Source organism: Lynx rufus, unplaced genomic scaffold (assembly GCF_022079265.1).
Source record: "Lynx rufus isolate CCGP_SWC_20201006 ecotype Redwood Valley unplaced genomic scaffold, mLynRuf1.p SCAF_2, whole genome shotgun sequence".
In the NCBI taxonomy this organism is placed as follows: domain Eukaryota; kingdom Metazoa; phylum Chordata; class Mammalia; order Carnivora; family Felidae; genus Lynx; species Lynx rufus.
Genome location: NW_025814834.1, coordinates 11,460,140 through 11,486,379, shown reverse-complemented (window position 1 = coordinate 11,486,379; position 26,240 = coordinate 11,460,140). Strand labels below are relative to the sequence as shown.

The window sequence follows — 26,240 nt, the reverse complement described above, 5'->3', positions numbered from 1 at the left end:
CTGAATTTGAAATAATCTAGACAAAAGCAAATGGTAAAGAGGATTAAAGGCTATAAATCCTATCATTAGCAATATGTAATGAAAGCCTTCCACATGGACCATTAAGTAGTATAGATTGTGGTTTATAGACAACCCAAGTAAGACATTATGCTATTTTTTTAGATTTAGATGTTATGTTTCAGGAGAATGGAAATTTTTTAGAAATCATTAACGTTCATATGGTCTAAAGGAAGAGGTTTTTTTTGTTGTTGTTGTTTTTAGTTTATTTATTTATTTTGAGAGAGAGAAAGAGAGAGTGCACAAGCAAGGAAGGGGCAGAGAGAGAATCCCAAGCATGTTCCGTGTTGTCCGCTCAGAGCCCGACCCAGGGCTCGAGCTCACAAACCATGAGATCATGACCTGAACTGAATTCAAGAGTCAGATGCTCGACCCACTGAGCCATCCAGGTGCCTCTAGAAGGAAGAGGTTTTATGGCTAGGTGCTGCACCTTTAGCAATATAGATAAAGATGAGAAGATTAGCATAGGAAATGAACGTATCGCTTTGTTACAAAAGAAGTCTGGCAAATAGGGAAAGAAAGCTCTTTTTTCCCCTGGCATTACCTGTTCTCCCAGCTTGCTAAGATGTCTCCACTCAGCTGGTGTACCTGTGACAGTAATAGCCCTGCTGACCTGAATATGGCAGGAGGGACTTAATAAGCTGTTAGGAGCAAAGTTTAGATCTTGCCTCTCCCCTTGATTCAGGGCCAATCTTGTAAAATTTCTTCTCTGTGATGATATTTATAGTTGTAGCTTTTATATTGTAGCTTCTGAACTTGCGTGTTGTGCATTGCCTATGGTCATTTTTCATATTAGTCCTTTCCAATGAGGGTGAAGTATCCATGTGACCCAGGGGAGGGAGTACAGTTTCCTAGTACTAAGTATGGCCTTTTCTTAGGTTGGAAATTTCTCCTGAGGTAACTGAGATTATTATACTCATAGGTGCCGGTTTGGACATTCTAGATTTGTGCTTGGTGCAAAGCACTACATTTGAGCGTTCCCACAGTGGAAGGACATTAAGATACTTGTAGAATTATATGTAACAAACATTCTTTGAGCTTTTGTGTAAGACCCTTTTCAAAGAGATACAGTTCCTGCATAGTGGCATGAGTGCAGGGAAAGACCCCAACATTCTCAGAAGATACAAAGTTCTTTTTTTTTTTTTTAATTTATTCGTTATTTCGTTATTCAGAGACAGAGTGTGAGTGGGGGAGGGGTAGAGAGAAGAAGGAGACACAGAATCCCAAGCAGGCTCCAGGCTCTGAGCTCTCAGCACAGAGTCCGATGCAGGGGTTGAATTCATGGACCATGAGATCATGACCTGAGCTGAAGTCAGAGGTTTAACCAACTGAGCCACCCAGGCTCCCCGATACAAAGTTCTTAATAGCAAAGAATAATGAAAGGTATGAATATCAAGTGAGACAAAAGATATCAGTTAGAGAGAGGCCCTGCTTCCTGGCCCCCCAAAAGTGCCCAGTGGAAATTACTGCCTGGATAATAGCGTCGTGGAGTGAGGATTCTACCAGGGGGAAACGTTCCCTTTACTACTCTCGAGTTTTGTTTTCCTTTTGATCTTTCTGTTCTCACTATTTTAGATACTTACTGCGCACTTGGTGAGAATAAGTGATTGAAAACAAGTCAGGCACTTTCCTGAGTGATTACTCTTTTTTTAAGTTTATTTATATACTTTGAGAGAGAGGAAAAGAGCACACACAAGCAGAGGAATGGCAGAGAGAGAGGGAGAGGCAGAGATGGGGAAAGAGAGAAGAATCCCATGCAGGCTCCATGCTGTCAGTGCAGGGCCCAGCGTGGGGCTCAAACCCACAAACCGTGAGACCATGACCTGAGCTGAAACCAAGAGTCAGATGCTTAACTGACCGGGTCACCCAGGCACCCCTGAGTGATTGCTTTTATATTGAGTGAGGAAACAAAGTTTCCCAGAATTGCCCTCAGTAGACCTAGGTTTTAAGCGTAGGTGATGTTTACTCCTGCAATAATCGTGATATTAAGTCACATGTGATAAGTGTCCGAAGTGTATAGCATTGGAGTGAAAAACTTCAGCTGAGAATTAGACCTGATTTTGAAGGCTGACTTTGCTACTTATTAATGACATAACCTTGGATAAATTATTAAACAATCCAAGGCTCATCTCTAAAAGGAAGATCAGAATAATGCCAAGTGCTTAAGATTATTATGAGAATTGAGTATAATAATGCACGTAGTGTGTTTAGCACATGTTCTAACAACATTTAAATATTATTGCTGTAAAATTGAAATCGTGTGGCAGGAGCCAAATCCTGAGGTGTGAGAGAGGAGTTTCTGAGACAGTATCAGCTGCCTGTTGAAAGGAGAGCAAAGGTAAGGATGTGTACTTTGAGTCCATAGAAGGGTCAGGCGGCTCTCGTGACCGTCAACCTCTTGACCAGAGGGAAAGGAGAAAGGACCAGAGTTCTAGTTACTTCTAGAAGATGGATTGAAAGAGGAGGGCTTTAAAGCCCTGCGTGCTCATCACGTTGATGATTCCTTCGGGTGCTGGTCAGAATCTATCAAGTGAGATTCCCCTGAATCATTTACTCTAGTAGTCATTTTATAGCACGTGCCAAGGTTTCTCATCCTCGGCACTGTTGACGTTTGCACTGGATAATTCTTTATTGTGATGAAGGCTATCCTCTTGCACTATAGAATGTTACCAGCATTCTTGATCTTTGTCTGCTAGATACCAGTGGAATCCTCCATTAGAGACCAGTATATCTGATAGCCAAAAAGGTGGAAACAACCCAAATGTCCATCAGATGATGAATACATACACCAAGTGTATATCCGTATAGTGGAATATTATTCAGCTGTAATAAGGAATGAAATACTTACACGTTGTGTAACATGGTTGAACCGTGAAAACATCATGCTTCATCAAAGAAGCCAGACAGCAAAGGCCACATATTTTATGAATTCCACTTTCATGGAATTTTATGAGTCCCCTTATATGAAGTATCCAGGAGAGGCAAATCCACAGAGAGAGCAGATCAGTGGTTGCCAGGGGATTGGGGCGGGGCGGGGGGAGGGGGGGTAGGAATTGGGAACGACTGCTTAATCACTGTAGGGTTTCCTTCTGGGAATATGATAAAAATCATAAATGATTTTTATTATGACAGTAAACGATAAAAATATTCTGTGACTGGGTAGAGGTGATGGTTGCACATTGTGAGCCCATTAAGTATACTGTCTTGTAGTTTCAAATGGCGAATTTTATGTTATGTGTGCTTTATCACAATAAAAAGAAAGGAAAAATTCTAGTCATTGCCAAATGTCCCCTTGGGGGCAGAATCACCCCCAGTTGAGAACCACTGGCAAGAAAGGAGACTATGAGAAGGTGGCTTATATAGAAGGCTATAGAAATTGTCTAAAACGTATCTGACACGAGGGATAAGTTTGCAGAAAGTAACCACTTGAATTCTTAAACTGGCTTGAAGAATCCAAGGGAACCCATGCAAGAGGGCTTCAAGCATGAAGCGGATAATCCCGCAGCACAGACAGGGTTTATAAAACCTGGGGGCTTGGCTGATAGAGAGGAAATTGATGAGCCCTTTCAATATGCCTGATCGGTCCCAGTACTTAGGAAGCAACTGTGGGACAGACCACTGCTTTGATGATTCTTCCTGTAAAAAACTAATAAAGGAACTGAGCAGTAAACTGATCTGGGTAGCAAACTGCAAAATACCCAAGTCATGGCAGTCCTCTGTGTTCTTAGCATTGATCAGGCAGTGTGAGTGAGGAGGGAGAGGGCTTTGACACCAACAGCACCCCTCCTCAAAACGGGGTCCAAATGGGAGACAGCGAGAGGAGATCTTCCAGAGAACAAACAGAAAGACGTATGAAGAAAAAGCGTTGGAAAATAAGAAGGCTTGACACTGCCTTGAAGAGGTGTAACCCCGTCACAGATCTGGATTCTGTCAACATATCCTATCAGTCACGACAACATTCTTTGAAAAGATCAACTGTGGGGGCACCTGGGTGGCTCAGTCGGTTAAGAATCTGACTTCAGCTCAGGTCATGATCTCACGGTTTGTGAGTTGGAGCCCATCGGGCTCTGTGCTGTCAGCGCAAAGCCCACTTGGGATCCTGGGTCTCCCTCTGTCTCTGCCCCTCCCCTGTTTGCACATGTGCATGCGTGTGCGCACTCTCTCTCTCTCTCTCTCTCAAAAATAAATTTTTTTTAAAAAAAGAAAAGGTCAAATGTAATAATTGCAAGAGCTTTGTGAGAAGGCCATTGAAGTAGAAAGAGAAAACAGATTGGACTAATGACAGGTAGTAAGAGTTTTTGCCTGAATTGGCAACTCCTACTTCCAGAAAGACAAGTAGAAGAATGCCATCCATTTTTGCAGTAAATCTTTGCAAAAGCACTAAACCCCAACATACCCAAGAAATGTCAAGAGTCAGAGAAGCCCTGTGAGGGGAAAATCAGTTGGCCTATATAAACTCTGACCTGGTCTTAGAAAAGAAGAACGAAGACAATGAATGTTTTCAGAAAAGGAACTACGTCCAAGCCATCATCAGATGGCATCCGCAGGATGCCGCATTTGATAGCAGCCACATACAACGTGTACAGCTGGAGCTCAGGGACTAGGAAAGGCACATCCAGCCAGAACAAACCTCATCCAGGATTACACTTGGAAAGCATCCGCCCAAGAAGCTTTCATGAGGGTTAACACAAAAGTCCTAGGTCTGTTAAAATCGCAGGTGGCTGTCAGTGCTACCTGATGGTCCAGTTCAACTGATAGGACAACCTTGAGGCTGGGAAGTGAAAGAACATAGTTGACCTGAAGTGTACTGAGTAACCCAGTCAAATGGCGCATCCTAAAACAAATGGAGAAGGACTCCTAGGCGCTCAGTGAATACTTAAAAGGGTCCTGTATTAGCTCGGAAGCTGTTGAATGTGGGACTGATCACCATTCAGTGACGGTTTGCTTAGCTTCCTTTTCTTTGCCCTCCTGTGGAAAGAGGCCTGGGTCTGAGCAGAATGGAGCAAAAGGGAGAGAAGAGGGAAAAAGTGAGAATAACCTAATTGTATATACGTATACATATTCATCCGTGGACAGTTCAGAGATGTGCACTCAGATCCTTTGTGTGGCCACTGTTCTTGGCCCTCTTAGCCCAGGCCTGCTCTGTTCACTGTGGACACGTGTTCCATGTTCCCTCCCATGACCTTCAGTCGCCATCTCAGCTCTTCTCTCCAAACCTCGTTATTTTACATTTTGCACAGTGAACATGTTTGGGAGGGAGGGATGTTCAGCCCATCTTACGAAGTATTTTCACCTCTTCCAGTAAAAATCCCGTGACAATTCACAGATTCATGTCTCTGAGCTGTTATTTTAAAACAGAGATCAGTACCAGGGAAAATACTAAGGCCTCTGAGCAGGTTCTTAAAAGGGCAGTCAGCTCTAAATGGACTAAAAGAACCAGCAAACAAAGGCCTAGAGGACATTTATTCATTTGTTCAGAATTTATAAGCACATTAGAGGGAATTTGAAGCCTTACTACCAGGCACAGAAGATCCTATGACCTAACCTCTCCAGGAAGTTACCTGAAGCTAGGAAACTACTTTTCAGCTCCAGGAGTGAATACAAGTTTTTAAATGGGTAATCCGTGCTGGTTGGTTCTGAATGAGGTTTAAGAGCCCTGAGTTGTCAACTAGATCTCAATAAAGCTGGGGGAAAAAAACCCTAAGTTTTAAAAATAAAAGCCTTAGATTGAAGAAACAACCGCCATGACTGAACTAAATGTGGAAATTGTTCAAAGATAGTGTTCCTTATCACCTCAGGCAGTGTCTACGCACTTTGGTTAAAGTTACAGCATACAATTTGGTCACATCCGAAGGCATAACAGATACATGCTTTTGTGAGAAGTTGCTTTTCTTCCCGATATGGCAGTAATATCAAGCTTAGGGTTCCTGTGAAGTTATATTTAAATCATATTTCAAATGGTGAAAATAACAGACTTAGGATCTTCTCGTTTCCAGGCTGTGTTGAAATTATAGACATAATGTTTGTCTTCTGTCGTTTCCTGTCCTGCTTAATCTTAGTTCTTATAGCACAGCAGCAGGAATGGTTCTGATTTTGTAGGAAATTCACCTTGATCACTGTAACCTGGAAGGGCTGTTCTCTAGGGAAGGCAGGTGCAACTGTGCCAGGGGCAGGAAGGCAGGTTTCAGTGGGATCCTCGCCAATCAACCTGGTGCTGCTCTCTGTGAATGAAGTGTGCTTAGTGTACTTGGTTGTGGGGGTGTGTGTGGGAGGGAGACAGAGGTGTACCATGTGTGTATATGATATGTAGCTCTAAAGCAGTTCTCATTTTTCAGGGCCCCTGGGTGGCTCAGTTGTTGAGGATCCGACTTCCTCATGACTCAGGTCATGATCTTGCTGTTCAGGAGTTCGAGCCCCGCATCAGGCTCTATGCTGACGGCTTGAAGCCCGCTTTGGATCCTCTGTCCCCCTCTCTCTCTGCTTCTCCCCTGCTCGCATTTCCTCTCCCTCTCTCTCCCTCTCTGTCAAAAATGAATAAACATCTTAAAAATATATTTTAAAAATAACATAATACTTATTTTTGGTTCAACTTTCTTCCAGTAGGCTCCACCCTGACCCCTTTTCTGTTGTTAGAAGTGTTTTTTTTTTTCCTTTGTTTGAGTGGGTCGATGGTTCATAACAATAAACCAGATCTAAACCATTCTCTGAAATTATACACTGTGTATTGTGGTTTTCAGTTTTGTTGGCATGAAATGAGGATTTATTCTCCATTGAAGGTGCTTGTAACCTGATTATCTACTCCCAAGATTTTTTGACAAGCATCACTAGATACTGATTTGTATTTTTTAAAATCTTAACTTTCAAGTCCATTGCTTCACATACCAATTGTCCTTTACCGTAAAGTTTACTTTTTTTTTTTTAAACCATGAAGTTGTAGGGGCGCCTGGGTGGCGCAGTCGGTTAAGCGGCCGACTTCAGCTCAGGTCACGATCTCGCGGTCCGTGAGTTCGAGCCCCGCGTCAGGCTCTGGGCTGATGGCTCAGAGCCTGGAGCCTGTTTCCGATTCTGTGTCTCCCTCTCTCTCTGCCCCTCCCCCCTTCATGCTCTGTCTCTCTCTGTCTCAAAAAATAAATAAACATTAAAAAAAAAAATTTAAAAAAATAAATAAATAAAATAAACCATGAAGTTGCCATAGCTGTTTCTAGTTAAAAAAAAAAAAGATCCTAAACAAACAGGAAAGTTAGTGATTACCATTGTTCTATTGCTGTGTAATAAACCACCCTGACTTAAAACAAAACAAAAATTTCATTTTGCTCACAGGTTCTGTGCGTTAAGAAGGTGCAGCAGGCATCGTGGGGAGAGCTTGTTTCTGTTTTACCATATCTGGGTCTAAGCGAGGAAGTCTCAAAGCTAGGGACGACTCCACAGCTGGAGTCTACAGCCCTCTGCCGGCTTACTCACACGTCTGTCCATACAGCCTGTTGTCTGGGACTCAGCCCAGCCAAGGTCACTGACTGGTGCACCTACCCACGGCCTCTCTGTGGGACTCCTGGACACCTTCACGTCATGGTGCCATGGTTCCAAACTTGAACAGCCTAGAGCAGAAAGTCAGAAGCCTTATTGTTTATGACCTAGTCTCAGAAGCCACATTGCATCATCTCTAGAGCAGTCTCCAGCCCACCCAATTTAAAGGAAGGGAACATAAATCCTACCCCTTAATGGAAAAGGTCAGTGATACATTTTGTCAGAAGAGTGTGTGGGGTGGGAGACTGTGGAGGTCTCTGGAATGCCAGAACCTTTAAGCTAGTATTAGCTTTTTTTTAGTCTAGTTTTTACATATCCAACCAAATCTGAATTTGTTTTAGCCCCAGAAGCCTGGAACATTTGTTTGTAACACAGGTACATCCCATTTCCTATAAAATACGTGCCTTTAAAAACTGTTGTAAAGTGTTCTTAATTAATGGAAGTGTATTATTTAAATTATAATAAATGGACATATAATGTTACCAAGTAATGTGGATACCTAAATAGAAACCAGAAGTACCTTTTCATGAGGTAAATAAGCATTCCTAAGTTTATCCGCATGATAATAAGTAGGGTTTTTTTTTTTTTTTAACCTGTTTTCAATACTCCTGTTTAGCAACAATGCTTGGTTCTGTGTTCTTTGTAAATTGTAAGTTTTGTGAATAGCCTTGGACTGAGGTTCTTTGGATGGTAAGTAGCTCTGCTAGGCTCCTGACAGTCTTTTCTGTTCCTTTCCCCATGTTTGTGCCGAACTGAACAGATCCGTGCAGTTGGCAGGCTAAAAAGAGAGCGCTCCATGAGTGAGAATGCCGTTCGCCCAAACGGACAGCTGCTCAGAGCTGACTCAATGTGAGTACAACACGGGGAAGCGTGTCTCCTGCATAAGTTTTCAACATCCAGTGTCCTGTCATTTTCTACATAAGTTACTTCTTTTTTTCTTAACTCTCAAATAGTTTTTTAAAGAGGAAGAAGTGTGCATTTTGTGCCTAAGAACCTGAGAAAAAAGTAAATAATTTGCTTTTACGTGTTTGAAATCTGTTTGACATTTACATCAGTTTTCCATTTTTTGCAGTTATTTTTAGAGCCTTAAAATACGTCATGGGAGTTTTCCAGTAGCATTCTCCACTTCTACACATATGACAGAATTCTAAAAGTCTGATTTACTTATTTTGGGAATTGCCTATAAAGTATACTTAGGAAAAGTTGATAAATGTTAGCGCTCAGTTCTGTGCAGCCTTCGGGAATGTTTACCTAGGGTGTAGATCGGAACAAAAAAAACAAAAGGAAACACTTGAAGCAAATGTCTTTGTTTTCAAGTTACTCCGTTGGTCATAAGATTGTGAACTAGCCCTTCCAGCTGGGCTACTGAAAAAAATTTTTTTAATGTTTGTTTATTTTTGAGAGAGAGACAGAGCATGAGTGGGGGAGGGGCAGGGAGAGAGGGAGACAGAATCAGAAGCAGGCTCCAGGCTCTGAGCGGGGAGCACAGAGCCTGACACGGGGCTCGAACTCACCAGCCGTGAGATCATGACCTGAGCCCAAGTCAGACGCCCAACCGACTGAGCCCCCCAGGCGCCCCATTCTGCTTCTACTGAGCCATGGTAACCAGTGTAAACACAGGCAAGCGAATTGCTTTACTTCCCAGGATTATTGTTTAGCTCTCTGCCTACTGAGTCATCGAATTGTTAGATCCATTTCATTTTCCAAAAATACGAGTCTGTTGTTTCAAAGGCCATGTAAACTTGTCTTTCACATTTGGTTATGTTACTGTCTTCTGATCAAAGCTACCCCACTATGAGATGTTTTAGATCAGGCACATGGTTTTTTGTTGTTGTTGTTTCATTAAAATTAGTGGGTTTTTACACATACAATATTCCCTTAAAATCTGGTCAGAATTTTAAGTCTCACATCCATTGGTGATTGTGGCATTTTTAAATAGATGATTTAGGTTGCTTGTGTAAATTAAGGTATCTTCTTCTTTACATTTTCAGTCAGTTTTCATGAACTCCTTGTTCACGAACCACATCTGATGCCAGGCATCATGTTAGCCTCTCCGGGAACTGCAACAGGATCAGGAGATGGGGCGTCTCTCTCGGAGCTTGCCAATCTGGACAAAAGCAAAGCACTTAAACGTATATTTAAGAGCACTAGAGCTCAGTACCGTACTGGAGTGCTCAGTACTGTGAACTGGAGCACAGCACAATATCCACTGGTGTCAGACCACATCAAGTGCTAGTTTGGCGCTGACTGAAGAATACAGAGATGCCGAAGGGGCTTTGATAGGGTAGGAACTTTCTTCTTTAGTGTTAGGCGTGGAGGAGAACTAGACGTGCTTTCGTTTCGTGGGGAATCTTGAAATGTGCCCTTAAGTAGCTATGTTACTCTGGAGGGTTATGTAAGTAGACGGTAGGTTAAAATGAATATATATCTCCCTCCGAAAATACTTACCTGACAAGTTCAACCATTAATATAAAAATTTTTATGGTAATTACATGTTTTCCTGGAGATGCCTGGCTGGCAGTGATGGCAGCCGGTCCGTGAAATCCATTTTCCTAGTACATCTCCCAGTATATTACCCAAATGATAAAAAAGACGACATAGTTTATGGCTAAGATGGCTTCTTGAGATTTGGCACCTGTCAGAATGATCAAGGGCTTTTGTTATTTTCTACTTGTAATCTTTTTCAAGGCAGCAAAGGTTTCTCATCAACTTTTCCGTTCTTCATAGAAGCCACTTATCTTCATATAAGATGTGGCTGATTATTTAGGTCTTTTTTTTTTTAAGAATTTTTTTTTTAATATTTATTTATTTTTGAGAAAGAGAGAGCACAAACGGGGGAGGGACAGAGAGAGAGACACACACACACACACAGAATCTGAAGCCGGCTCCAGGCTCTGAGCTGTCAGCACAGAGACTGACGCGGGGCTCGAACTCGTGAACCCCAAGATCATGACCTGACCTGAAGTAGGACACTTAACCGACTGAGCCACCCAGGCTCTCAGGTCTTTAATTACTTTGAAATTTCATATTAGATAAAAACAGGTCTATTTTAGTATAGCATTATTTTTTTCTTTTTTTCCACAAAATGTGTAATTATTGGTAGCTGAGTTTGGTTGAAGAGAAAGGAAACAGTTGTATTATGTATGAAAACCAGCCTAACGAGGCTACTATTAGAGTAGATAATTCGTTCGTAGGAATTTTTGCAGTTACCTAAGTTCCTCATAGCAGAGAAGATTAGCAGAGTCAACTAATCCTTGCTTGTGTATTTAAGTCGCCTTAATGGCGCTTTCTAGATGTTTAATAAAACAAAAAATGTTTTAATGTTTGGTAGTAAAGATAGAATGAATATTTAACTCTGCATTTTCATAGTGAAATTCTTAGATTACATAACGATACTTTTTTGTATGGTAATTATGTATATTACCATATTATGGTAAGATACTTAAGCATTTCTCTTAAAGAGAATCTTTTTAAAAAATATATATTTATTTATTTTGAGAGAGAGAGAGAGAGAGAGAGAGAAAGAGAGAGAACCCCAAGCATGCTCCGTGCTGTCAGCACAGAGCCCCATGCAAGGCTCGATCTCATGAACCATTAGATCATGACCTGAACTGCAGTCAGGAGTCAGATGCTTCACCAACTGAGTCACCCAGGCACCCCTACTTAAGCATCTTTTTGTTAATAATGTAACCTGGCTTTTTCTTCCCCTTCCATTATTAATTTCAAAAATTTGTAGTTGAATTCATCTTTAAGAATCTACATTTAATTAACATTAGGAATTTTATACAATGAGCACTATCATATATTTGGTGTTAGTGACGCAGTAAGGACGAAATTGTTAATTTATTATAAAACAGCAATATTTTACTTCCACTAAAGTAATTATTAAATTCTTGGTATCTTCACCTATTTTGGTCTCTTCTTTGTAATGTACAATTAATTATGTGTCATGGTCCGTGAACCTTTGCCTGCCTCCACTTTAGTTTATTCCTTGGCTTTAAGAGTAAAAGTGCATTTAGACATGGGAGCAGAAACACTGGCCTTCGTTTTCTTAATCGCTTTCCAGAGACAGTAGAATCGACTATTGTCAGCTATTGACACAAAAGTGAATTCTGACCAGTAGACTTGTATCTCACTTTTTCTTTGTGTTATGAAAGCCGAATATGTAAAAGAAGCATAATTATTATTTAAGGTGGCACAGATCATATTCTGCCCCAAGAAATAAAATGTCAAGGTTCCAGGCACCGATTTCTGCACCGGAGTACACGTAAGAATTTCTCTGCTCTGCTTTTCACAGCTAGGAGTTGTTTTAATTTTGCAGGCTTATGTTGTACTAATATTTCGCCAAGTAATTATCATATAATACCCTAATGCTCGTACTGTTTGGGCTTCTCAGTTCCTTGGTGTTGGGATTTCTCAAACTATCCTTTACACATTTTGTTAAGGAAAAAAAAAAAACTAGACCAATTAAGGAAGTTAGGTATGATTTGGAGTGTAATAGTGAAAATAAAATGGAATAATTTGCACATAAGGACCAAGCATCATTTTTTATTTTATTTACCTTGAAACACTGGCCTTCGTTTTCTTAATCGCTTTCCAGAGACAGTAGAATCGATTATTGTCAGCTATTGACACAAAAGTGAATTCTGACCAGTAGACTTGTATCTCACTTTTTCTTTGTGTTATGAAAGCCGAATATGTAAAAGAAGCGTAATTATTATTTAAGGTGGCACAGATCATATTCTGCCCCAAGAAATAAAATGTCAAGGTTCCAGGCACCGATTTCTGCACCGGAGTACACGTAAGAATTTCCCTGCTCTGCTTTTCACAGCTAGGAGTTGTTTTAATTTTGCAGGCTTATGTTGTACTAATATTTCGCCAAGTAATTATCATATAATACCCTAATGCTCGTACTGTTTGGGCTTCTCAGTTCCTTGGTGTTGGGATTTCTCAAACTATCCTTTACACATTTTGTTAAGGAAAAAAAAAAAAACTAGACCAATTAAGGAAGTTAGGTATGATTTGGAGTGTAATAGTGAAAATAAAATGGAATAATTTGCACATAAGGACCAAGCATCATTTTTTATTTTTTTTACCTTGCTTTTTGGTGGGCATATTAGTTCTGTACAGAGTCAACTTAACCAGCTTCAGTGATCCCAACCTTTTTTCAGTTTTAGCACCCATCTTTTCTTGCTTTCTTATTTTGATCCAGAAGGAGGAGTCTAAGAGTGGTTTGTCATTTAGGTTTTTGTTTTTGTTTTTGTTTTTCTTAATTCCATAGATTAAAATTATGCTTGGAAGAATGTTTTGAGATCATTTAAACCTACTCTTTCTGCTAAAAGAAGGTGCAGGAGTGACTGGCCTGTTGTGGGGATATTTTAGTGCATAGTACAGGAACTCAGCAGCTGATGCGGTTCTTAAGCAACAGAAATCACTCTGGCAACCAGCAATGTTTTTCTTCTTCTGGTTCTTTTATTGTGCTTCTTGGGACCAGTAAATTGCCTTAGACAGTGGCAACAAGTTAATGTTTTCTATTTAAAATTTCAAGAGAAAGGGTACAAAATTTGTGTTTCCATGAACATTTTTTTCTCACTCTTTTCACAATTTTACCTTTTACTGTCTTCTGGAAGAGGTTGGAGCCTCACCAAAGATGTTACCCTCACAGTTTGAGAAACATTATTCCTGTGAAAATCCATGGGAAAGAGGTACTTGACTTTGGACTTACCTCTTAATAATGACAAGTAAATTTTCGTTAAAATTTTGGTTCTGACATTGGCTAGTGTTGTTTACTTCCCATTCATGCAGTAGGATTTCATATAGGCATCAGGAAGAGCTATTCCTGGTGAAATTATATGGTAAATATCAGAGCTGTCCTCAGAATTTCCTAATCTTTTACAAAAGAAGAAGTTGAGGCTTTGCCGTTTTATAACATTAGTAGGAATCAATTTATTATCAAAGTGCAATTTTATTAGGTTACTAATCAGATAACATTTGCTTAAATAATCCCAGTGCCTTGGCAGTATGTTGACTTTTTTGCTTTTCACAGTAGTTCCCTTGTCAAAACAAAAAGTCACTACACCTTGTTTGGGTGGATGAGTGGACAGAGATGAAAATCCTAAAAGCACCGTTTCCGTCCACAGCTGATGCCACTGGTGGACATTCTAGCCAGCATCAGGCTGATTGCTAAAATGGGCTTACTCTTTCCTGTTCTTGAATTTGTCTGTTTGTAAACCAAAACCAAAGGCTGCTTTGAAGGCTTGCTTTGCAAGGCTGCTTGAATCTTTAAAAAAGAAAAATGGCTGAAGTATCCATTGCTTCTAATTAGGGTAACTTTGGTCATTTGTGATTTAATCGTTTGGTGCAACTATAGATGGAAATAAAAGTTAACAATCAAGGGCATTGCATCTATACATATACTGCCCAAAGTGTTCAACAGTTTTAAAAATAGTTTCTGTTCTGTTTTTGGTGTTTATGCGAAGGATTACCATATAAATACTGAAAAGTTAAATTTCTTACTAATCTTTAAAACTTTTGAGAAACCGCCAAAAGTCCAAATATGCTTTTGATGTTGGTCTTTGATAAAATAAACATCTTTACTAGTATTGATAAAGGCTTAATTTCATCTTTTTCTACATAAAATATTTTTTCTTAAGGTACAATTAAGGATCATGTAAGTTTTTTTTCATTTTTTATCATATTCCAATTTTCACATGATCATGCATAGAATCTTAGAGATCTTATGGACTTTTTCATTAAATTTTTAAAATATTGTCATTATTTACTTATTTTGAGAGAGAGCATGTGCACATGTGCGTGCAAACGGGGTTGGGGGCAGAGAGAGAATCCCAAGCAGGCTCTGCGGTGTCTGCACAAAGCCCAATGCAGGGCTTGATCCCAGGAATCATGAGATCGTGACCGGAGCCACAATCGAGTAGATGCTTAACTGCCTGGGGCACTAAACAAACATACCTACTGTTCTTGACAAAATCTTTTCTCTCAGAGGAAGTAACCCTTCTTTAATTTTTAGTGGACCAAAAAATCCATCATACTTCTGTCCTGGATTTGGATTTAGTTTATTACCATTATTGCTCTAGGATTATAATTCTAAATGGTGATTGTTCGAGATTTTAACACATTAGTGTGTAGCTGATTTATTTACTAATACGGAATGATACTCAAAGTGTTTGATTTAAGCCCCAAAATGCTAAGATAAAAATTTTAATTACATCAAAATACTGTACTGATTAGTCTTTTACAGTTTTCCTAAGTAAATTTAGCCAGGTTTGTTGGAGCTGTGTCAGGAAGAGTATAAGTTGGATTGTTTGTTTACAGTAATGCATAACTAGTACATTTTCATTCCTGCCTCTGGTGACATTTTTCTGACATGAATTCAGTCTGCTCTCTCACAGAGAGCAAGAACTTGAGATTTTCCCTCTGCTCCCTAAAGAACTCTGAGTACAAGGCTAGTACCTAGACTTTGTATCCCAGATAACACTGATTTTTTTTTTTTTTTTTTTATTCTTCTTGGATGCTCAGTATGGGTTTTGCCAAGTACCATGGGTCGGTTGGTAAGTTGGCTTATGTATATTCCAGAATATCTGGACAGATGTTTAGGGTAATCATCCATGAGCCTGTACCTGAAAATTTGCTCTTATCTTGGCAGCATTAGGCCAAATTCCTGTAGGGAATCAGCCCTGATAAATTAATTTCTCAATATGCGTAGATATGGCTTAGATCTTTCTCTTCTAAGTAGTCTGGAAAACAGGGTTTTCATATTTATAATACTTCTTGCTTTGGGTCACTAAGACATTCACAGTTATTCACAAAATTGTGGATTTTCTTTTTTTTAAGTTTATTTATTTTGAAAGAAAGGGAACAAGCAGGGCTGGAGGGGGGTTGGGGGGTGGGGGGAGAGGGAGAGAGGAAGGGAATCCCAAGCAGGCTCACGCTGCCAGCACAGAGCCTGATGTGGGCCTCAGACTCCCGAACCTGTGAGATCATGACCTGAGCCAAGATCAAGAGTCAGATGCTTAACTGACGGAACCACCCAGGCACCCCTGTTTTTAATGTTCTAGGGACTCTGGGTATAATATCACATGTTAGTCCTTTCAACAGTTATCCCACTTATGTTGTGATTTCCAAACAAAATGCATGTTAAGTTAGAGAAGTTTACATAAATCAAAATAAAAGATTTTTCTCTTTTCAGCTGTTCACTGCTCCACCTTTCATTCTTTTGGGTGAAATACACAAGAGTGAGGTTTAACCCAAGGTAGTTTTGCCCTGACATTGAGAAAAAGTTTTGAGCCCACATCCCAGGGTCACAGTCCTGTTGCAACAAAGCCTCTTCATGTAACAAACCAGATGCCAAGCAAGTCCTGGTATCACTTAAATACCTCACACAGCTGACATCAAACAGCTCTCCGAAAATACACCAAGCTCAAGAGTGGATGTTCAAATGATAAAATTGTTTCATTCAAATATGTTCAGCTTTTAAGAAGCCTTGGCAGTGGAGCCAAAGAAATTGTGACTCTCAGTTTACACCTGAAAGAGTGATTAAGGTTACTGTCACCCGGAAGCCCAGAAATGCTGCCTTAACATCCATCTGGGTAATCTAAGAACTGTCTTGCCTCTCTGTTCACTCTCTGCACAGAATCAGGAGTGGTTTTATGTTTCAGTCATTTAGCTAGAGAACATGTGCTTTAATATAATGAAGCTATCAAAATGCTTTTGTCGCAACCTTCTGAAACTTGAATTCGGTTGAAATTTACGCATCATACCCTCAGCTCGCTTCATTGTCTCTGTGAAAGATTGGAAATGGCGTTTTCGTGGGATCACTCGTGATTCATGTGTTTGAACCCTTACACCTGTGTCCCAGAACTCTCTGTCCTAATCTCCTCACCACCCGTAAGTCACAGGGCAGTGCTGGTTGCTAGATGTGTGACTTGCTGGATAGGAAGACACACGGCGACTAAAGAATGCCGCTTCTCCGGAGCTCGGCGTTGAACACACTGCTCACTATGGTTCTCTTCCCGCTGCAAAGTTGCCTCTCGTATTCAGTTTGTTCAATTTGATGTGTAAGGCTGCACGGTCACGGGCGTTGCATTGTAGCTGTTTTTTTTTAAAACAATTTAATACGTTGATGAACTTGCTTGCTTTGACTGTTTTCCTGGGGGAGAGGGAAGGGTGGGAAAAGGGGCAAGACAACGAAGGTAATTTTTTAAAGGACAAAGTGTTTGGGGAAACTGCTCCGCTGAAGTTTCATAAGAGTCTGACTTGCGTGTTTTTCTCTTCGCTTGCTGTGCTCCCGGAAACAGTGTGACACCGGCGCCCCAACAGGTCCGGGCCTGTCTTCCCCAAACATTACCTGAAGGTGGAGCTAATCTTCCCTCCGCTCGAGGCATTTTGTCGCTTATCCAGTCTTCCACTCGTAGGGCTTACCAGCAGATCTTGGATGTGCTGGATGAAAATCGCAGGTGACTGGCCATCAGTGACTCTCGCTGGATGTGTTGCTTTTTTTTTTTTTTTTTTGCTTTTTTTTTTTTTTTTGGTTTGGCTCCTTGTTAGTGGACTGTGGTGTCTTCCTTTTGTGTTTGCACCTTCGTCTCTTCCTAAGATGCAGTGGCTTAAAACAACCTGCTTTGCTTTCTTTTAAATCGAAATTATTGTCCAAAATTCACATTTCACAAGATGCTATTAGCTTCTCTTTAGTCAGGGAGAGTATTCAGTTAGTAACTAGAAACGGGAGGTATAATGATTTTTTCCCCCCAAGGCTCTGTTGACCTAAGTACTTGACTCCACTGGAATATGCTGAGGCATACTGTCGGATGGAGTGTAGGCTGTTGGACTGAAGCATACTGATTTTCTTTAGTGAGTCTTTTGGTTTCATCGTTGCGATACTAAGATGGTTGGGCTACCGAAGCCAAACTGACAAAACAATATCAGTGTAGGTGCTAGGACACTTGTTTACTTTCCTTCTAGCTAGGGATTTCTGGGCCTGTACTGAAAACCCGAAATGCTGTTGTCTTTCTGATAATACTGATATTTTTCAGGATTGATAAGGTGTCTCACTTTTGGACATCTCCCAGTAAAATCGTCAGTAGTACACTTGGGCTTGATTTTTCCTTGCTGTTATTTCAGATATTTTGTGCCCTTGCTTCTTTACTGCATAGTATTTTTTAAAAGATAAAATTGGGGGAGCTTTTTGGCATAGTGTGGGAAAGGCAGAGTCCGTTTCATTTCAACTCCAAACATTTTATCTAGTGACTCTGTGCGTCACCATTTGAATTTTCATGGACAGTTTAGTAGACTGTGAACTTTTGAAGAATTCCCCCATAAGTTAAGCTGGCCCTGCCAGTAAACCTTGTTTCTTACCTTAGGAACTGACATGTCTTATGGCTCAGTCCTAACAGACTTTCTTGTTGAATGCTTTTGATCATCATGCAAGTCTCAGAGATTTTACTGTACTTCGTGAGCACTTGTCCATACCATCGACTGGTGTTTCTAAGCCTGCCCCGCGTTAATGTAGTGGTATACATTTGGGCCCAGCGACTTAAAGCCGCACCAGAAAGAGCTTAAAAGAGGAAGCTCATAGCAGGGGAAAATGATACATACATGTATATTCATGTATATGTGTGTGTGTGTGTTTGCATATACACATACATCCCTCTTCCCAAAGGTTTAGAACTGCCTCAGAATATTTGGAGCCTGTAAGAAGCAGCATGGAATCAGGGGCCAGCCAGATTCAGTGTTGACCCACCCCACTGAATAGCTAGCTGCACAATGACCTTGGGCAAGTTGTTTAGCTTCTCTGGGCCTCGTTTTCTTCATCCGTTAAAAAAAAAAAAAAAAAAAAACCAGGCAATAATAGTATTACCTAGTTTATAATAGTATTACCTATAATCTAGTTTTCTAGATTCCCACCACCATCTTTATTTAAGATCTAGGTAATAATGGCCTCAAATTCTTTATTTAGGACCCTGGTAAGTCCTTCAAAAGGCATTGAATATAAAGTACCTGGCATTTAAGAACTGATATTCCCAAAGGCCTCTTTTCTCCTCCCTCCTTAAAGTAGATTTCTTCTTCACCAGGTGTCGTCTTTCACTTTTTAATTACAGTAGGTCCTTAGAAGAGACCAGATTATTAGGTCGAATTATATCATACCAAATGCTATTAACAGTGAAAATAGCTGAGTGAGGAAGATATTTATAAATTCTATATAGATTAAATAATTGTGACTTCACAAAGCAGTCCTTGCCCATTAATGGAAAAGAATTTTGCCTCAACTTCAAAAATAGAAAATCAGAAATCTTACTAATGTAGAATTTAGTTTGTATTCTTTTATTACAAAAAACTGTATTGAGCCCTAAGTGAAGTTTTTAGTTATTAATTTTTTAATTATCATAAATTGATAGCTTTAAAATCCATTTTTTTCTGGAAAGGAATTATCTTACTTAAATGAGATTTTAAAAATTCATAAAGTAATTGTATTAATAATTTTTTGCTCCTGGATACATACCATTAGTTATGTTACCTTGGAGCCTGGAGGGTTAGATTCTTATTAGTCTTATTGGATGCTTCCATTATTCAAAGGGTTTTTTTTTTTTTTCTTGCCTTTTTTTTTAAATTACATTTCAATCTCTTATGATCTAAATGTTGAACAAGATTTAATCAGAATTGTAAGTACAAAATCATTTTTTATTTCTACAAGAGAACTGTCTGGCATGACTTTGCAGATACAAGAAGTAGGAATGTGAAATTTGGATAATGTTCTACCTGCATGATTATTACAATAATACTGCTTATAAAGTTTTAAGTGCTTTTATGTTCCTTGCTGTGTACATCATTTTTTCCTTTCTATTTTATTACTCTTTGGTGGTTATGCTCATGTGATATCCTATCTTTGGTCTTATGCCTTTACCTTAGGTACAGTTACATTAAGCTAGAACTAATCAGCAGAAAGAAAGAAAAAAAGGAACTTCCTGTCTGCCTTATTATCATTAAAAAATGCAGGTTCACAGTTACTTCATGGAAGAACAATTTTCAGTTTAACAATTTAAGGAACACTGTGGGAAAGTTTATGTACTATATTTTTGTTTTCTCATCTGATGAGAACTTACTTGATTTAAAACCAAGCTCAACATGAAGACAAAATCAAATCCTTGATACACGTGGGTCAGTGCTGTGCATTTGGAAAATTGAGGAATCAGAAATGTACCCAAACACCTCAGATAGGTGTGTTCTTTGAATTTAAAATGTTGCTGTGATTTAGTCCTTGGCTGGTCAGGAAACACTTGTGTCTCTTGACATCTGCCAGACCTCCGTGTTTCATTCTCCAATGCAAAATATTCACATTTAAAAAAAGAAACTTAATTCCCATGTTAAGAACATTATTTAAATATCAACAGATTAGTCATGCTTAGCATGCTTAAGTTTTATTTTTAGAAGGGGCTTGATTTTTTTTTTATATAGTTTTTCGTGAGCAGATTATATTGGCTTTGAGTGAATAGAATATGAAACCATCGCGTTTTAATTTGTGTTTGTATTTTTGCAAGTATGCATATAAATGTTACTGTTTATTTACTGTAGCAGTTTCCTTTTTTATTTTTTTACTAAAGAAACACATATTTTATTAAGTCAGACCATTTATTTACTCAAAAATGTCAATATACAAGTTAATGCTAGAACTTGGAGAGCCGTGGCTCTCCTTCCCTTTTGCCTCTTTAGTTACAAAATTATTATTGTTGAACATATTACCGGACTTAGAAAAGATTTCTTTTAATGTATTAAATCATACTTATGGTAGAAACTGGTACTTGAATGAAGTTTCTAACTTTGCCAAATACCTGTCTAATTTACTTTTATATTATATGTGTCAATTGCCAGTGTGAGAAGACAAAATGAAATACGTTGTGAAAGGTAACTGTACTATTTTCTGGCTCTGCATTATAGGAGGGAAATCTCTGTGGTGGCATATGTTGACTATGGCAGATCCATATTGAACATATTAGCGTGAATTCTTTAATAAAAGCTTTAAGTAGCACCCAGCAGCGGCTTCATTTACTTAAGCATTCTCAGACGAGCGTGCTATAAGATTGCAGTGAAGCAAGTTTTCCTAATGCCACAGAGTAATTAATTGTAGGAGCAGAACGGGATGATTTAAAACCTGTTTCAGGCTTATGTGCTTTCTCACTGTTCTTTAGCCAGCACAATAGAAGTCTAATGTCTCCCCCACAGCCTCAGAATTCCTTATCCTGTAGGCTCCCGAAATTTTTTAAGCACCAGTTGTGCCTCCATGAAACGTACAAGCTAAACATGAAAATTGTCTTATATAAATTAACTTGGGAGGAAATAGTGATTCGTATTGTAGCCAAAGTTTTAACAGCTGTACCAACTTAGGAAAAAAACTAGTTCATTTGATATTAAACGTTGACTATAATTAAGCATTGCCTTGATACTTCAATGCAAATGAGACACTTGAAATACAATGTAATAATTCTTAAAATCCTTCTATGGCCCCTGTAGCTCAGCCTCCTTTCTCTGGTCGCCAGTTACTGCTGATTGCTTTTTGGGCAATTGACCAGAAACCACAGGGAGTTTTTGTCTTCCAATTTTTAAAAGTGAAAGGTATTGGAAGGGTTACTGCTCACCTCGGTGGAGCACTCACTGCCCTCTAGAACCAGCGTATGTCCTGAGGCTGGTGACCGTCCCCACAAAGTGTTCCAGTTTAGCGCAGTCTTTTATTCCCAGCTGCCCAGTGTGCCGCTGCTGGGGGGTCTCTCCGGAAGAGACGCGCAGTTTGGCTGTGCTTCTGTGCCACACCCTAGACGTCTTCTGACGGCCTCAGCTCCAGAACCCAGGCTTGCAGGTTTGCTTCTGGGAGCCGAGGTTTGAATGAGATGCAGCTACACTAGGATACGAGGCATGAGTCCAACGAGTGAGGCGGGAGGGAAGGAGCCGTGGGAAATGGGACTTAACCTGGGCCGCTGACACCAGACGGGCAGCCGTGATCCTGCAGGTGCTACCCACCAGTTCCTGACACGCTTCCAGGGTTGCGGGTGATCTTTTCTTTCCGACGAGAAAAGGGAAATTACACTTTTTAGACAGAGTTGTCCTCTCTCTTGAATTTCATAAATTAAAATATAAGCACCAAAGGGAAAAAAAAGTTTTACGCGGGTGCTGTCTTGTCACACGAGTTTCCTCTTGGTTCTTGACCTGCGGTAAAACCTTAAATTTATGAAAATCAAAAGGGAGGGCCTGTCCTGCAACGATCTTTAAAGTATTTGACAGATATTATATTGTATCACAACATACAATATAATCCTATTTGACATGTTTTTGTCTTGTTTTTGCTTTTATTTTATCACTTCTCTGTTTCCTGATTCTGTCTTGTGCCTTCTCCCGCAAAAACCTGCCTTAGACCCGTGTTGCGGGGTGGGTCTGCTGCCGCCACTTCTAATCCTCATCATGACAACGTCAGGTAAATTTTGAGACTTTGTACTTATCAGGCTAAACAGTTGACTGCCTTTGTATTTTGCATGTAGTAGCCTTGCCTTTGTGTCCTAGCTTGAACTGCTCACAGTTTTCCTCTCTGAGTACATCCTGGCTTTTCTCTGAGAACCCTGAGTCTAATCGTTCAGGACGTTTGCCAACCAGAGTATGAAGAAAAATGCTTGGTGGTGAAGGTACCATGTGCACATCTGAGATATTTCATGTAAATACCGTTTTGGTAGCTTATCGAGGATCACGCTGAAACAGGCCGTCTTAAATCTTGTTTTATGTGCATCATTTTAATTGTTGCCCGAGGTTCTGTCTACCATTTCCTTTCTTGTTAATTGCCTGGGGTGGCATTCGCCACGTGTAGATAAACGTGTGTATAAGGCATCGTCTTAAATTGGGGGAAATCAGCATCGACAGTCTAGACAGTTAAACGTTTAGAAAAGGAATTTAGTTCAAAGAGTTTTCATCATCTGTTGATTTAAGCTTTTCCCTCTTGTTTTCATTCCTTCAGACATGCTTAGCCTCAGTAATTATACCTTCCTGGCATGCACAAGGACAGATAGACTGGCACATACGAATGCTTAAGGTTCCGAGGTGCCAAAATTCCCATTTCCTATCATCTGGGGAAAAGAAAATTGCTTGGTATTCGCAGATACCATTAACTGTAACTTTTTCAGAGCTAATTTTGTTCATTTTAAGCAGAAATGTATTACCCACGGCAATAGACTTAAAACTGTCAGCATTATTTCTATGATGAGAGGAATCTGACACGTTGATTTTTAGGCAGGAGAAGAGGGAAACATCAGTTTCTTAATGATACTGCATTCAGGTTAGAGGAGTTGAAGAGTGTGTCCTTAGTGGTGCCTTACCCTCTCCTCTGCTCACCGGTTTCTTTCACGGTATCAGTTCAGGCCATTGTAAGTTTACTACCTTTGTATATTTCCCAGAAGTTGGAACTGGAAGTTCGTGATCCTTTTCTCTTTCCCTGAAAGAACTTTCAGGCAGTGAGCTGACTTAACATTTCTTACAGAGATTTTGGTTCTGACAAATACAGCTTTTTATATCTGATATATAGCTATTTTAATGTTTTTTTTTTTTCTATTGTAAGTTGAATTATATACGTAAGGCCTTTTGCCATATCCTTAGATTTCTTTGCAAATGAAGATTTCCTTCACGGGTGTTTAACACCTTATTTAATTCAGGATTTAAAGTGAGTAATTCCCATCACTTATATTTCATTCTCTGTGTTCAGTCTGGGGTTCCTTTACCTTTGAAGCCATTGCTTCTTTTTTTCCCCCCAGTTTAAATTTTTTTTTAATGTTTATTTTTGAGAGAGAGAGAGAGAGGGTGCACGAGCGCAGGGGAAGGGCAGAGAGAGGGAGACACAATCCAAAGCAGTCTGCAGGCTCTCAGCTGTCAGCACGGAGCCCAACATGGGGCTCGAACTTGTGAACCGTGAGATCATGACCTGAGCCAAGGTCGGACGCCTAACCAATTGAGCAACACAGGCGCCCCCCTTGTCCCCCCAGTTTATATCTCATAGGCAATCTCAGGGAAATAGAAGTTTTATTTTCTTTAATGTTTATTTTTATTTTAGAGAGAGAGAGAGACAAGAGTACAGTCAGGGGAGGAGCAGAGAGAGGGAGACACAGACTCTGAAGCAGGCTCCAGGCTGTGAGCTGTTAGCACAGAGCCCGACACGAGGCTCAAACCCACCAACTGTGAGATTATGACCTGAGCTGAAGTCAGATACTTAACCGAGCCACCCAGGTGCCCCGAAAAGTTTTATTTTGAGATAAAGTGTAGAGAAAAGGAATCTTCAACCCGTGTTTTTTCCTCCAGTCATGTAATAATTCGGTCTGAATCTTCAAAAGAATTATTATCTCAGATATTTATAAACTCATAGTTCTACTCACATAGAAACTTACTTCTCAGATGCAGTTAGTCTCAGTGTTTGAGGATATTTCCTCTTGCGATGAAGAAAGGAGTGGTGAAATGTGAAAGCCAGTTCATTTAGTGATAAAGGGAACACGTAGACATTGTTCTAGAGTCGGGACGCACCGTCAGCCATTGAAACTGCAACACGTACGGTTATCATCTGTGTTCAGAATGATGACCCTGGCTGGGAACACAGTGAATGATTATAAAATAAATCCTGTTCCACATACTTTATTAAACTATTTTTGGATTATTTTCAACAGCATATGAAACAGGATTTTCTGAATAGACTTGTCTTGAACGTGCCTGGATGAAAACTATAATTTTCTTCGTACCCCTTCGTGTGGTTATGTCCTTTTTGTAACGGGGACTTGCTTGAAAGATTAGAATAATGTAATCCATGTGCCAACTCTCTCTGGATGACAAAGGAGTGACTTTTTAATTCAGTTGATTTAGATTCTGCTTATTCAGGAAAGTTACTATGCCATTTTAGGGAAATAACCATACAGGATTAAAATAGCGAGGATATAAACATGTGAGCTGAACTGTATGGTATGCAAATTATATCTCAATTAAGCTGTTAATTAAAATAAGCTTAAGAAGTGGAAATCCAGGCAAAGGGGAAGCATAGCATTTGTGTGTATTTGTTTCTCAGAGGTTTATTGCCAGGCATTTAAAAGTCAGTGCTCGTTTAGAAGTAACTGTATTCGAAAAAGAAGTATTTTTTAATGTGCTTTCCCTGGGGTGGTTCTTTGTGGCTTTCCAGTATTATTTTATACACAGCCCCTTAATGATTAATCTTTGAGCCAATTCTGGATCTGAATGCAGTGACAAGATGTCCTCAGGTGATTTTATCATTGTTTCTGTGGGAGACACAGTAGAGAACAGGTAATTAGAAATAAGTAGAGAGTAGAAATGGTAAGAGGCAATGAGAAGAGGAGGAGAAATTTAAAAAAAAAAATCTATGTTATGTTTTTTTAGCTAAAGTTAGTGTTCCCGGCCAGTGAGTCTCGACAGGGACTCCTGTGGAGCTACATACGGACAGAAGTTTGTGGAAGAATTATGTGTTGTTCTGTTTCAGAGTGGCAGCTGTTAAATCATTGCTCAAAATACTTTTTGCTTCTTCCTCTGCTTTCCTTTGTTAGTACCAATTCAGATGGTAAAATATTTTAGTAATTCCTGTTGTTAAATATCAGTCTTCTGAACAGTTCTTTGAGCATTGCCCAGCACATGATGTGACTTACCCGGGTACTCTTAGTTCTGTTGTAATATTAAATTGCATTTTTGTGTCTCATCTGCTAGGCATGGCATGTCACATATAGATGCAACAATTGAAGGAACTTCGGACGACATGACTGTTGTAGATGCGGCTTCATTAAGACGGCAGGTATTTAATGTACTAGACAAGAGAGAATCCTAAATTATATTCCTATAGTATGTTACTGATAACTTTTAACATGTTATCATTTTCTCTCCTGTGGAACCCATGAATTATTTTATTTCTCAAGCTGTTTTTAATAAGCCATAATTGACTTTTCCATTTTGATTAAAGGTATGTTAAGCCACCATTTACACACTTTAATCAGCGTAAAACGGTATTACCAAAATGGATTGGTACAATTCTGGCCACTGACAAAGACTCTCGGCATTTTAGCCAACCAGCATAGCCACTAGACTGCTTGTTTGACTTCTTGAAATGTGGAAGTCACCTTGGGAACCTGTGGTACGATGTTGGAGAGTTCCGCTTTGGAAGTCACTGCTTCCAGTTTGCGCAGCGCCTCTATGAACATATTTCTTGTGTTCTGTAATAAGTCCTGCCTTGGAAGTGCAGTTGCATATGCACATTTGTAATATGCGGTCCCACGGCCTCTAGAATCACACACACACACGTGGAGAAGGCGCAGCCAGTGTTGTAATTGTGTCTGTGCCGAATAGGCGTAGAGGAGACGTGAATGAAAGAAAGTATTTCTAAGATCAAGAAACTAAATATCTTAGCATTAGAATCAGTCAATATCGTTTTAAAGATTCAACATAACGATAATATGAAACAAATACTGCTTTTTTTTATCGTGAGTCTCGTTTATTTACTAAATGGATGCTGTGTCAGAAGGTCTCACATATATTTATTTATACCTCGCCTGCTGAAGAAAGGGAGTTTCTCTGGCATTTGTCGTAGAATTCACAGTCAGACCAACAACCTTGCTTTCTGAGAGTACAGCAGGAGC

General features: G+C 39.7%; 1 protein-coding gene across 10 annotated transcripts in view; it reads left to right on the top strand.

Moving 5' to 3' along the window:
- Positions 1-26,240, top strand: part of MFF (mitochondrial fission factor) — a 35,600-nt gene that overhangs the window by 6,873 nt on the left and 2,487 nt on the right. For 5 of the 10 annotated variants that reach the window (XM_047082967.1, XM_047082964.1, XM_047082965.1 and 2 more), the window contains 5 exons: positions 8,342-8,430; positions 16,896-17,054; positions 20,464-20,496; positions 21,998-22,057; positions 25,318-25,402. In XM_047082967.1, coding sequence (XP_046938923.1) covers positions 8,342-8,430; positions 16,896-17,054; positions 20,464-20,496; positions 21,998-22,057; positions 25,318-25,402 — 426 coding nt within the window. Of the gene's footprint in view, positions 1-8,341; positions 8,431-11,773; positions 11,849-16,895; positions 17,055-20,463; positions 20,497-21,997; positions 22,058-25,317; positions 25,403-26,240 lie in introns of all 10 variants that reach the window. The other 5 variants (XM_047082972.1, XM_047082968.1, XM_047082966.1 and 2 more) reach the window with 5 other exon arrangements.